At 39.9% G+C, this 14,694-nt stretch overlaps 1 protein-coding gene across 2 annotated transcripts; it reads left to right on the top strand.

Annotated features, from left to right (window-relative positions):
* The first annotated feature begins 657 nt into the window (after positions 1-657).
* lman1 (lectin, mannose-binding, 1) lies at positions 658-13,293 on the top strand. Of its 2 annotated transcripts, XM_085463952.1 has the most exons (13): positions 669-944; positions 1,975-2,129; positions 4,276-4,383; positions 4,710-4,771; positions 5,078-5,177; positions 5,310-5,433; positions 6,597-6,655; positions 6,856-6,988; positions 7,246-7,433; positions 7,724-7,800; positions 11,971-12,133; positions 12,221-12,345; positions 12,439-13,293. In XM_085463952.1, exons 1-13 carry the CDS (start codon positions 725-727, stop codon positions 12,473-12,475), a joined length of 1,551 nt encoding a protein of 516 aa, XP_085320078.1. In that variant the 5' UTR covers positions 669-724; the 3' UTR covers positions 12,476-13,293. The 2 variants fall into 2 exon arrangements, with proteins under 2 accessions (XP_085320077.1, XP_085320078.1); XM_085463951.1 differs by lacking the exons at positions 11,971-12,133; positions 12,221-12,345; positions 12,439-13,293 and adding an exon at positions 8,955-9,339 and having other exon boundaries at positions 658-944.
* Positions 13,294-14,694: the final 1,401 nt, after the last annotated feature.

Below are 14,694 nucleotides of genomic sequence, written 5' to 3'. Positions count from 1 at the left end.
TTTGTGGTTTCTTCCATGCAAACTATTTGCAACAGATGCAACTGGTACTTGCTACCAGCTCTGACCACTCCCTAGACCTTCAGAATGAGATTGTAGCAATGAATTTCAAAGCAACTGCCAACAACAACTTACCAAACAGCCAGTGAACGCACATTTTTGTCTAACGGTTGCTGGTCGGTTTATAGGCCTCTGTGACTTGAATCAGTGTTTTGTTTATTTATTTATTTATTACAAATATACTGCATGGTAAAATGTCAAAATATCTCACATGAAAAGGCATTCTAATCAAAAGCATGTTGGCGGAGTGAATCCACCCTTGACATGTAAATGCTATTTCACCATTTTTGTCAAATTTAAATTGAATTTGCATTACAGCTCTTTTTTAAAAAATTGCCAATTCCAGCCTATCACTAGCAAGGATGTGGCCATTTGAATTTCTGCTGTGGTATACTGCCTCTGTTCCTGGAAGCTTTATTGTAACTTTTTTCCGTTTATTTATTTGTTGTCTGATTATTTGGCTTTTTTTATTATTATTATTATTATATTCGCCGTTGATTATTCATGTTGTCGTTTACTTTTGTTGGTTGTGTTGAGATAGCGCAGAGAGGAAGGGGCGGGACGAAATAGGACCCAAACATCGTCCAATGAGAAAACGCCCTGTTGGCCCAACAGGCATCCCGTCATGCTCGCGGACTCAGCGCTACGTCAGCAGTGATACAGAAACATGGCGGTGCCCATAACGGAGAGCCCGGCTGTCGGCGCTCGTTTGTTGATAACAACTTTTGTCACGACGCTAATATTTTACAGCAGTGTCGCCGACATCGCCGTGGGAGCTTCGACGACAGAGGAGGCTCCACACCGCCGGTTTGAGTACAAATACAGCTTCAAAGGGCCGCACCTGTCTCAGAGTGACGGCGGTATCCCTTTCTGGATCCACACTGGAAGTAAGTTTGTGTCCAGCTGTCAGCATCACTGAACCGCTGCTCGTCAAATCTCTTCGACAGTCGTTTGTCCAGCTGGCACGAGCACGGCTGAGGCCATGTCCTGTTTGTGGTTTGTTTCGGCTCTGGGGTGTTCAGAGGCGACAGCGGCTTGTTTTGTTCATTCACAAGTGCACTAGGAAATGCTTTGATTTTAGCACTCGACTCCCAGTCTCATTTTCAGTCAAATCAGTGCAGAGCTGAATAAGTCAGAGTTAAGTTCGAAGTCCTGACTGGCGCTGGGGAGTGTGCAGACACAGGCCTCCTCATTGTTGAACTTTCCTCTTGCAAAAATAGGCCTTTGGAGTCTTGCATCACACTGTGAGTATTCCTGCTGATACAAGAAAGCTGCACCAGCTTACACTGCATTCTCTCTAAATAACACTGCATGAAGACCACCTTCATTAGCATTCTGCAGGTTATTTCCTCAGTGAACTGTTTATTGGTGGCTTCATTAAGTGTGTGAGTAGAGGTTGACAGGAAGCAAAGAGAGAGAAAACAGAGCACCCAACATATTGTGAATAAACTTTTTTTCTGTTGTCCCCCAACAGCTGCAAAGATTACTGTCACATTTGAATGCATATTAAATATGACCTTTTACACATTCCCAGAGCACAAGCTGATGCTCTTCTTTGCTCATTTTGTCTTACAAGAGCTCCAAAGCCATACTTCCTGTGATATAAAACTGCTAAAAATATTTATTCATTTATTTATTTATTTATTTATTGACCTGGTACAAAGTAGAAGCAGTGTAGCATTTGGAGAGGGGAAAAAAGCGTACAAACAAATCAGGTGCTAGGCAGTAAAGAGCTTATCAAGTAGGTACAACTTGATAATGCTGACGTGTAATAACAGTAATACACCTCTGCAGCAGTAGTGGGGGGAAAAAACAACATTTATTGTGTCACTGAGTTCTTTTCCACAGATTTGTGATAGTAGAAAGTTTGTGATAAATTAGTAAGTAAACTCACTTTGCGTCCTCTCTCTGTTCTAGATGCCATTCCTAGCGCAGACCAGGTGCGCATTACGCCATCCCTCAGGAGTCAGAGGGGTTCTGTTTGGACGAAAAACAAAGTCAACTTTGAGCACTGGGAGGCCGAGGTGACATTCAGGGTATCTGGAAGAGGAAGAATGGGAGCTGACGGTTTGGTAAGAAGGGGAAAAACCTCAGTGTGGGCTGACTGTGCAGCTGCGAGGGTCTAGCTTAATTTTCCACCGTCTACTCCAGCATACTCCAAGCTAGCCTGTGCCAGTCTCTTCCTCATGATGAGCATAAACATAAAGAGAAATCTTTCTAAAGCCAATAGGAAACAATTTTTTTCAAAGATAATAAGAAAATGTGTGTTTGTTAGCTGACCTTAACCAGTCACATGAATGGCTGAGGAAAAACACTCTCAGTGATCCCACACTGATTATCACTGCTTCTGGCTCAGCTCAGCTTAAACCCCCTCCTCTATATTGGACATTTAACAACCACATATGGTGGTAACTCCTTGAGGTGGATGGCTGTTGCTCGGGAAACTGGTTGCAGATCTTCTGCACCAAAATAGTAGTTTTTCACGTTTGTCTGCAGTTACTTGCTAACTTCTAGCTGAGTGATAGTAAAATGTCAAAAGGTCCAATGCAAATTAGAAATGAAAAAGGTTCACCTTCAAAATAAAGTTTTGGCTCAGTGCTGCAGCCAGCATTTTTCAAAAGGCACATCTTTTACTTTGAAGGCAAACCTTCTCCATTTCCACTTTTCACAGTTTCACTACTGCTCAGAGAGCAGCTGGGCAGTGTTTGTAGACAAGACCGCAACTTCCATTGAAACAAAGACTGTAGCAATATGGTAGCAACCAAAGCAGTCACAATGAGGGTTTATCTTACTGCTTGTGCAATACACATTTTCACTTAGCAACAAGGGTTGCCAGGGGGTCACTGACCAGTCCATAGGTCTGTGTGACTGGGACTTTAGCAATCATTTTCCCTGTAACTACCATCAACATCCAATAACTAGTTGAGGAATAATAATTTTTCCCTCATAGCCAGTATTGACTGTGTGGATGGAAGAAATCTCCCCGTTGCTGTACAACAGGCCAATATTTCTTTTGTGGATAATCTAATAGTAGATATTAAGAAACTTGCTTCAAAACCTGTTTCACCTACACACCCTGTTTCAGGTGTGTCATACCCATAGGGTTGTATGACAAACACTGCCTAACAAGTGTAATGTGAAGCATAAAGATATTGATTTTACTTGTAAAATAAAAGTAAAATTTTATTTGTATAGCACCTTTCAAGACAAAAATCACAAAGTGCTTCACAGAAAAACTAAAACATAAAAACAAGTTTAACCTTGTAAGAGGTTAAACTTCTCTGGGGAGCCTAAATGAAGCACTTCACCCAAATACACAATTGCATGCTACAAATATGTAAAATTGCAGATTTTTATATTGTCAATGATGTAGCAGTATTTCATGCAGTTTAGTTAGGTGCTGTTTCATGTATATAGCACCAAATCACAAATAATCTCAAGATGTTTTATATTGAAAGATTGAAAGAAAACCCCAACAATCAGAGATTAATAGTGACTAATGAGTAAATACAGAGTTGTGTGTAAACACGTCAAGAGTGAAAAGAGGTGAATAAAGAAGAAACACACAATGCATCACAATAGACCCAGTAACCTTGGCCTGTTACACCATATCGTCATCTGACACAAACTTTAAGCTTTATCAGAGGTTTTAAGGCTAATCTTAAATAAGTGCGCTTCCTTCTATTTTTAAATACTCTAGGAACCGCAAGTAAACCAGCACTCCGAGAACAAAGTGTTCTGACAAGGACACTATAGCTTATGAAATGAACTTACACTGTATCCGTTTAGGTCAGTTGTTAACAAGAAACTGGAGTAGAGAAATGGTGCACTGTGTAGTCAGTAAGTGGCATTTTAATCTTTATTAGATAGTGACAGTGTAGAGATAGAAAAAGGAGAGAGGAAATCAAAAAGAGAACAGATAAATGTATGACACTCAACTCAGCTGGGCACGCAGAAAAGGCTCTGATCTGATCTGATCACACTGTCTTAAAATAATATTGCCAAACCATCAAAATAAAAATTGCTTTCCAATAGAAAACAAATATATGTGTATGTTTGTATATATGTAATCACCCATATATCAAATTTCCTTTAAATATTAAATCAGATATTCTTTATTCAGCTCTAATCCCATGGATTCCAAACAAGTTCTTTTACATAAATGAGCTATTTATTGTTTTTTATTTTTATTTACTGACTTATTTTTATGGCTGACAGGCCGTGTGGTTCACCAGCACACAAGGCCTTGAGGGTCCAGTGTACGGAGCTGCTGATCAGTGGAACGGAATTGGAGTCTTCTTTGATTCTTTTGACAATGACGGAAAGGTTGGTGTCAGCTATAGTTTTTAATAATGGTAAAACCTTAATGAGTAATAAGCGTAAAGTGTAAAGCACTATAGCTTTATTCACATTTGTTTCTGTTATTGTGTGGTGGGAGCAGTCGGTTGAGAGACTTTCTGCCTATATTATAACAAACAGCTTGATTTCTCAGTCAGGAATCATGTTAGCAATTAAGAACCCAGAGCTTTTTGTTTATGTGAAATTTAAATTTTACTTAGTTAAATAAGATTACCTAAACATCAAATCTATTTCTGTGCTTTAGATGACAAAAAGGATTAATTTTTTTCTTTGTTTTCTGGGAATCTTTCCAGAAAAATAACCCAGCTATTCTCGTCGTGGGAAACAATGGCAACCTTGTTTATGATCATCAAAAGTAAGTAAACATTTCTTGCGCTTTCCTCTGATGTCATCACCAACTCGAATTTTACCAACTTAAAGAAGATTAGGAAATATGATTATATTTGCTTGGAAAGTAAATAATCCTCTCTCCTTCCTAATCTCCCTTGGGCGAGTGAAAGCTTTAAATCATTTTTTTAAATCTTAAATTCTGTGCCTACTGTACCATAAAGTATATACGCAGGCATGAATGTTATTATCTAATAAACGTGAGTGTGTTTTCCTCAAAGTTTAACCGTAATTATGAGGTGCAAGTAATAGTTTTTTGTTTGTTTTCACGCAGCGATGGCTCCACGCAGGCCCTCGGTACATGTTTACGAGACTTCCGCAATAAACCCTACCCTGTCAGAGCCAAAATAACATACTACAAAAGGACACTGACGGTAGGAGAAAACATGAACCTTTTAGCATTAAGTGTGTATATATTCACAATGTGAAGTAAGAGAAAAACAATGGCACTTTTGAGACAGTAAAAATGTAGCTGTGTTTTTGTTTTTGCTGTTTTTCCTCTTCAGGTCTTGATCAACAACGGTTTCACTCCGGACAAAGAGGACTACGAGTTCTGCACAAAGGTGGACAACATGGTCATTCCATCTGACGGTTTCTTTGGCATTTCAGCTGCTACCGGTGGTTTAGCAGGTATTATTCTATTTGCTGTTAAAAGTCTTTACTGTCTACAAAATCAAAATTTCGTAAGCAACGGATTTCTCTGTAATAACTCATATTCGACCCAGCAGTCGCTCTTAGCTCACTTTCTAAACTGAGCCACGCTCACAGGCATTTTATCAGCCGCATATTTTTCCTCTTATTGACTTAGCTCCTCCTTTTACCTTCAAAACCATCCATATGAGGTGATAGCTTCACACCACAGCTGCAGATTTGTTGGCTGCACAGAAACGGTTTGAATCTTTTGTTCCACTATTTCCCAAACAGTGACTGTGGAGGTCATTTGAGTACAGTCCTTTTCTTAGCAGTGTGGTCTTCTGCTGCTGTAGCCCATCTGCTTCAAGGTTTGATGTCTTGTGCATTCTGAGATGCTTTTCTGCATTTCTTGGTTGTAAAAATGGTTAACTGTCATCTTCCTATCAACTTGAAGCAGTCTGGCTATTCACCTCAGACATTAACAAGGCATTTCACCAGTTTTTGGAACTGGAACTCACTAGATGTTCTCTCTTGTTCGGACCATTAAAACATAGAGATGTTTTTTTTGGAAAATTCCAGCAGATCAGCAGATTCTGAAATACTCAGATTAGACTGCGTGGGACCGACAACCATGCCAAAAATCACATTTTTTTTCCTCATTCTGATGCTCTGTTTGAACTTAAACAGGCCCTCTTGACCATGTCTACACATCTAAATTCTTGCTGCGATTTAACTGGCTAATTAGATGTTTGTATTAATGAGCAGTGGCAGTAGTAGCACTAGAAATATTTCAGGTCTGCCTTCTATTAAAGACTTAATTTCATTTGTACTGTCTAGTAATTTTCTGTAGTTAAAACATTATTGAAACATTACCTCAGTCTTATGATGACGTCACTAGTTTTGCTGGTCTGGTCTTGACTAGTTAAATTGTTTCCATCTTAACATTATTGCCTATTAGTGCTACCTTTAGTCCTTGTTCCTAGTATCACTATTTGACTTACTGCTTATTGGTAATTGCTAATTACTAATATAGCATGATAGTATTACCTTATTGCAGTTGTTTCTGAGATATTATATTATAGTCTTAAAGTGTGGTAATTCAATAATTTTATTTCTGATGTTTGTGATTTTTCTCATTGAAATTTTCTTTTGTCCGTCAGATGACCACGATGTTTTATCCTTCTTGCTATTCAGACTCACAGAGCCTGGCCAGCAACCGGTAACTACATTTTTTTTTTTTTTTGTCTAGAACTCCTAATACGTTTCCAATCCGTTGTGTCTTTTACTCACTCTGTAGTTGTGTGTGTGTGCGTGTCTGTCTGTGTGTGTGGACGTGCATGTGTGCGTGCATATGCACTATACACCCAAGCAGAGCCTCTATTGAGTTCACAGAGGGGTTTTTTGTCTTTCCCATTGAAGCCCCCAGTTGAATCTGAGATTCCTAAAGAAGAGAAGGACAAGTACCAGGAGGAATTTCAGAACTTCCAGCAAGAGCTCGATAAAAAGAAAGAGGAATTTCAGAAGGAGCACCCGGACGTCCAAGGAGAACCAAGTTAGTTTTCTGAAGCATGATGGTCCAAACAGTTGTGTAAAATTACACAATGAATGAAAAATACACATTTGTTTTTATTTATATTCTATATTAATCTGTTACGTGTTACCTAAAAAAAAAAGTTAAATTATTTGAAAAATATGAATCAGAATACATTCAAGACAAATATGTCCAAATATTACTTTTGTAAATCTACATGAAAAGTTTACAAATTTCTTTTCTATAATTAGGTTTTAATCTGCAGTCTCTTTTTTCAGTCGATGATTTGTATGAGAGTGTGAATGACCGGGAGATTCGTCAGGTGTTTGAAGGCCAGAACCGGATCCATCTGGAAATCAAACAGCTCAACCGGCAGCTCGGTATGATCCTGGACGAACAGCGTCGATACGTCTCCGTCATCACGGATGAGGTCGCCAAAAAGGGGGCAAACACTGAGTCAGGACAGGTGGGCATGTCATCAAGAAGCAAACTTACGCAAGCTAAAGGTGTTCGCTGTAAAGCTGCAAGATAGATTTTTAGATTTTGTTACGAATGGAGAAGCATGTTTCTTTCTTCTTTTTTTTTTTGTTTCTTTTTACATTTTAAAAATGTGTGTCGGGACTTTGGACTGTCTTTCTATGAACTCCTACCTTATTAAACTTTTCATCTGAGCACTTATCAAAACATAGGAAACCCTTTATATGACAGCTGTAACAGTATGAACTTTGAGACCATTGTGCTTCATTTCTCTCTTAGCTGGATTCTGCTGGTCAGCAGCTGGGCTCCATCGTAGCCACACAGCAGGAGGTTCTCAAAAGCCTGAACGAGTTGAAGTAAGTAACAACAGTGTTTGTTGTTGACAATCAGTTATTCTTAAAAAATAGCTGTTTTTTCAAAAAAACAACATAAAGACACATCCGTGATACTCCAGAAAAACAAGGGAAATCCTGCCGCTTAAATCCATCACATCACATTTAATCTTAGGAGAGGCTGGCTGCGACATCACAGGTGTCTGCTGTCCTGATAATCCAGCGGCTGTAACGGCTTCCTCCACAGTTGGTAACGCTCGATTTCTAGGCCCAGATTTACTGATGCATTGCGCCAGTGTAAACTGGGTTTTGGCACAGAGACAAGAGTGCCCAAATACCTAATACCAATTACCTAATAAAAAAAACTCATTTGCAATGAATCCGTTGCATGATAGAGAAATACCGCATGAGCGGGATAGTGTTGCAGTCGTTTGGACAGACTTTTTGACAGCTGATCAGGAAGCAGAGAAACCCAAAAGGTGGCTGATTAGGAATTCTGTCATACCACAATTACAGCTCAAAGTGCACACTGATATCCAACTCTAATGTGCTTCTTTTAAAACCATAAAAATAGTCACCTGTGCTCAGATTTCATTTTTCGCAGAGAATGATTGATTCTGCTACTTAGAATAAGTGAGTCTGATTTGGTGTGTAGGTTCAATGTTATATTAGGTCAATAACATATCTTTGCTTATGTATTGTTTACCATAAGCTCTTTATGGACTATGTCATTGTGGGCATGCCAGCATTTTTAAATACACTCAACAAAAATATAAACGCAACACCTTTGTTACTGCTCCCATTCCCCATGGGATGGACGTAGAGACCTAAAATTCATTCCAGATACACAATATAACCATCCCTCCCAAACAGTGGTCACAAATCAGTCCAAATGTGTGGTAGTGGGCACATCTGCTATATTGAGATAATCCATCCCACCTCACAGGTGTGCCACATCAGGATGCTGATCTGACATCATGAGTAGTGCACAGGTGTACCTCAGACTGCCCACAACAAAAGGCCACCCTGGAATGTGCAGTTTTGTCTCACAGCAAAATGCCACAGATGCCACAAGCAATGAGGGAGCGTGCAATTGGCATGCTGACAGCAGGAATGTCAACCAGATCTGTCGCCCGTGCATTGAATGTTCATTTCTCAACCATAAGCCGTCTCCACAGGCGTTTCAGAGAATATGGCAGCACATCCAACCGGCCTCACAACCGCAGACCTCGTGTAACCACACCAGCCCAGGACCTCCACATCCAGCAGGTTCACCTCCAAGATCGTCTGAGACCAGCCACCCAGACAGCTGCTGGAACAATTGGTTTGCACAACCAAACAATTTCTGCACAAACTGTCAGAAACCGTCTCAGGGACGCTCAACTGCATGCCCGTCGTCCTCATCGGGGTCTTGACCTGACTCCAGCTCGTCGCCGTAACAGACTTGTGTGGGCAAATGCTCACATTCGATGGCGTCTGGCACGTTGGAGAGGTGTGCGCTTCACGGATGAATCATGGTTCACATTGTTCAGGGCAGATGGCAGCTGAGAATGTCCCAGTTCTTGCATGGCCAGCATACTCACCGGACATGTCACCCATTGAGCATGTTCGGGATGTGCTTGACCGGCGTATACGACAGCGTGTACCAGTTCCCACGAATATCCAACAACCTCGCACAGCCATTGAAATGGAGTGGACCAACATTCCACAGGCCACAATTGACAATCTGATAGACTCCATGCGACGATGTGTTGCACTGCATGAGGCAAATGGTGGTCACACCAGATACTGACCGGTTCTGGGTCCCCAGACCCCCAATAGCGCAAAAAACTGCACATTCCAGGGTGGCCTTTTGTTGTGGGCAGTCTGAGGTACACCTGTGCACTACTCATGATGTCAGATCAGCATCCTGATGTGGCACACCTGTGAGGTGGGATGGATTATCTCAATATAGCAGATGTGCCCACTACCACACATTTGGACTGATTTGTGACCACTGTTTGGGAGGGATGGTTATATTGTGTATCTGGAATGAATTTTAGGTCTCTACGTCCATCCCATGGGGAATGGGAGCAGTAACAAAGGTGTTGCGTTTATATTTTTGTTGAGTGTATGTCTGCTGCTTGATGAGTGAGTCGTTATGACTGACTTATGAAACAGCTACGTAGTCTTACTCACTCTTTTGTCAGCCATTTAGCACAAATATTTATTTTCCTTTCAGGAAAACTTGATTGACAAGTTTGATTCAATCTGGGCGTTTTTAAAATCGAGCTGCACGAACAAAGAAACTGGATTTATTTATTTTTATTAATGCATATTTGTCTTGTGTTAATTTTAACACACCATCTGCATAAAGATTTAATCAGAATGACAAGATATTAAAGATTGTAGTTTATGTAACATTAATCTCTCATGTATCACAAAAAAGCAAGCTGTTTATATGCCCTAAATCCAACAGGACATTCATTCTCAGATGACTGCATACATGATTTTCTTTATCATATTGTTGACCCATAATTCCCGTGGCACTCGACTCTTGGTTACTCGTTTGCTAAATCTACCCAAGCACTCTCAGTTTTTGTTTTTTGCTTCTTCTTTTTTTTAATCCTGCAGTGAGTGGGAAGATGTAATAATTGAATATTAAGGGTGCTACACAGGAGTAAGCTGATTGGCACAGTAAATAAGTTTGCTGGCAAAAGGCTTCAGCAGCTTCTGCTAATGTGCTAATGTGAGCAACTGATCTGTATTACTTTATAGATTAAGTGCTCAGTTTATCCTGACCCGTCTTAAACACAGAGTTTATGATAGGACTTAGTCTCGCTCTAAACCTACATAGAGGGCTCTTTGCTCATAAATGGGTCACTTGGAGTAGACTAAGATTAGACGTAGGGTTTAATAAATGCTCACTTACTTCCTCAAGGGAGATTCCCCCCCCCCCACCCCCCACATGTCCGTGAAACAAATTAGATTTTGTTTGTATGTCGTCCTTGTTTCAGACCTCGACCATGTGGCCGAGCAAGAAAAGGCCCCTTCTTAGCACCGTTCTGCCCTTATCAGCTTAGTAGTCTTTAAATACATCTGTCATATACAAGCAAAATACAGTGTCCCATCCTTTTGATTTCTTGTCACAATCTCCCTCAGGGCTGTCTTGCTTACACTAGTGGAATTCTGCTCATTTGTCTTTTTTCCCCTTCATAATCGCCTTAGACGTGTTTAAGATGATAGAGGGGAAACTAGTTGCTTCCTCCCTGTAAGTAATCAACTTTTAGAAATTACATTTTGTTGAGAAATGTGATCCTGGCTTAAAGTCTTTCTTCTCTTCTGGGAATGCTTTGCATTCAATGTAGTCTTCCTTTAGTGATTAATCTGAAAGTGAAGATGCAGATTTACAGATTTCACATTCAGTCCTTGGTGGGCCTCAGCACTAGCACCTCAGACTGGTTTATTCTGCTATCTGACGGGGTGAATGTGAGAAATGATTTGTACTAATTTCCATTGATAAATCAAGGGTGAATGGCAGCTTGACACAAATCTTCCAGACAGATGATGAAGTGACCAGGATAAACCAGTCTGAACTGGTCAGCATATGTTCTTTTGACCCTGACTGTTCAGTAAGGGGTGCACAGGAGTTATAGAAGAGTGTTTCTACCAGATATAAATGAGCAATTTAAAGATTGAGACGGTAAAATGCTTCCACGGGTGATCAATTACAGTTAGAAAGGCTCTCAATTTCACGCACATCCACATTAATGGGGACCAGCTATCAGATGCTTTGTTACATTTTCAGACAATTTTTTAATTTTGTCTTCAGCATGTTAGCCGTCCCTCTCATAGATGCATAATCCACATGGTGTCCCCCTGTTTCTGAGCCATTTCTTATCCCTCTGTACTTGTAATCTGTTGTAAGAACATGTTTTTATAAGGGATTAATTTAGCAATCATGACCTCTTTTATCAGATGGCAATTTTCTGTTTTTTCAAAGTTTGAGAATATGTAGCCTCCAGTGAATAGGGATTAAAAGATTAATTTTTAGACAATTTATATGACTTTAAATAAGCAGCACCTCACAGCATGTTTACTGTTCAGCATGTTTCCCCACATGAATTCAATCAGCAGTGATTTATTTCAGTCCTTTTGAGGCTTCTTTAATGTTAATGTCCAGTCAGTAAGCATGATGTCTCTGTCCTTCTGCAGAAGCTCCTTTCACGAGTCGCTGAGACAGATTGGCTCTGTCCAGAATCAGGGTAATCAAGCCGCTATGGGGACATACGAGACCATGCAACATTTCAGTGACATCAAGGAACATCTGCACACCGTCAAAAGGGACGTGGAGCACCTGGTTCAGCGTAATGCTCAGGTATGGATCGGAGTCTGAACTCTTCTGATCTGTTTTACAACAAAAAAAGTGTTGACTGAACTCGCTGATCTGCATTGTGTTGTTTAGAATCCAGCTGACAAGGTCCTGAAGTGTCCCGAGTTGCCTCCCATGCCTTCCTGCTTATCCACTGTTCATTTTGCAATCTTTGTCGTGGTCCAGTCAGTCCTATTCTTCTGCTACGTCATGTACAAGTAAGATATCAGGTTGTAATTTGGGTTGCATCTGCCTGGAAATCTAACCACTCCTCTAATTTTTTTGCATCCTTTTCTTTATTTCTTTTGCAGAAGTCAACAAGAAGCAGCAGCTAAGAAGTTCTTTTGATGACCTACTTTCATAAAGCCAAAGTGTATACATGAGGGAATGTCCATGTCCATGTCCATTTTTTTTTTTTTTTTTTTTTTTGATGGGGTTTGATTATTTTCAGTGTAAGTTATTTTACTTAAAAAATTGGTTTTGCTGTAGATGTTTTTTTAATTCATTGCAGATTTGTAATTTGATCAGTGTAAGACTTCTGGATTTCCAACATGATGCAACATGTTACTTACAGTATTCCTGGTTGGTCAGATCCTTAGATTCTTTTTTTTTAAAAAGAGAGAAATCTGCCACAGTCCCATTCCCTGAAACAGAACCTGTGTTTTGAAATGTGCAATTTTGTATAAAATACGGCAGAACTATTGATAATGTAAACCCAGACATTGGATTTCTGGGACTGTTTATCTGTTTCAGTTGAGTCAAACAAGTCAGAATCTGACATATCCTCTACCTGAACAATTTACATAAACGACTGTAAACAAATAACTGCACCATGCCTGGTTATTGTTCCACACTTCATACATGGTGCATCTATGCTCAATAATTTGTTTTCTGTTAATTTCTCATTATCACAATTTTCCCACCTATTGCAAAAGACTTCCTGGACGCTTTATTAGGTTAACCATGCTAATACTGGGTTGAATCCTCATTTGCCTTCAGAACTTCCTTAATTCTAAATGTCAGATTTAACAAGATGCTTAAAACATTCAACAGACATCTGCACATCCACGACTGGACTCGATTGGACTGTGATCGGGGGTCTAGAGGCCATTTTAGTAGAGTGAACTCACATTCATGTTTAATAAACTAATGTAAGATGATCTGTACTTTGTGACATGGTATCATGTGCTCGTGGAAGTATTCATCAGGGGATAGGTACACTGTGGTCATAAAAGGATGGACATGGTCTGCAACAATACAGTACTCAGATTATAGTGTTTAAATGACATTGACTAAGGGGCCCAAAGTGTGCGAAGAAAACATCTTTGACACCAGCAGCCGGAACCCTTCATAGGTATGCAGAAGAGCATCTCTTAATGCACAACACGTTGAAGCAGATCCGCTATAGCAGCAAGAGACCACATCAGGTGCAACCCCTATCAACTAAGAAAATGAAACAGGTGTGACAAATCCATGCTTTTGTTGTTCACACCAAATTCTGACCCTACCATCCAAATGTTGCAGCACAACTTGAGACTCATCAGATTTTCTCCTTTCCAGACCATTCTTTGTAAACTCTAGATATAGTTGTGCAAAATGTATTGACACAAAATGTAGTTGTTGTGGGCCTCGGATCAATTTCATGGCCATCCATAAATTGGATATTTATTTGACTAGTTTCAATACAGAGACTAGAATGGCAGCTGACCAGATGACTTTGTTAACTAGAGCAAAACTGGAAAACAAGCAAAACATTGTGTAAAAACAAACCAAAACAAATTGTATTAATTTTTATATTTTGGTATAAAAAGTGAAAGATTCAATTCTTTCGGAGGCAAAAAAGAGCAGATTTACCTCTCTGGGTTTTAAAAAAATGTAAAAACCGAGAAGAAAAAAACCTCATATTTGCCATCAACTTCTGAAAACAACTGTGAATAGTTACAGAAACCCCCCCATCTCTGGGCAGGTCATGCAGGATGAAATAAAGGTGAAGAAGGAAACTGTTCTCTGGTCCAACAAATTAAAAGCACTTTCAAAAATGATGGACACCATGAGGGGGAACATCCAGCTCATTACCAGCACACTCTTTATAAACATGGGATGGTGGTTGCTTCCTGAGCAGGTAAAGTGATTACAAGTGGGGTAATTATGACCCCATTATTTTTTAAATAGCAATAATTTCTCTTTATTTGTTTATCATACTGTTTCTTTCCTTTATGGTGTTCAATATATTTTGAAAAAATATATCAGCAGGATTGTACATCCCGTCACCGGTACTGGTACTTATAAAGCACTTCTCTGCTGCAACTGAGTAGAAAAGCATTCCATTCAAAGAACAAGTCTCATTCACCCAATCATACACGCATTCACACAAGTGGTTTTATTTTCCATATTCAGACTCTGATGAATGCAGGTTCATCTCCAGGTGCAGCATCTTGCCCAAGGATACCTCGATACGCAGACTGGAGGAGTACTCAAGGCTCAAAACTACAACTCAAAGAACTGTACGGATCCTCTGGTGCCAGACATCACAGGCCACCATGACAGGTCTCATATCCATCCTCCTA

Source organism: Copadichromis virginalis, linkage group LG7, assembly GCF_057382275.1.
Source record: "Copadichromis virginalis isolate Kocher_CV1m ecotype Utaka linkage group LG7, C_Virginalis_male_GT1.1, whole genome shotgun sequence".
Lineage (NCBI taxonomy): Eukaryota > Metazoa > Chordata > Actinopteri > Cichliformes > Cichlidae > Copadichromis > Copadichromis virginalis.
Note: the sequence above shows the minus strand (reverse complement) of the source record. Positions and strands in the feature narration are given on the sequence as shown.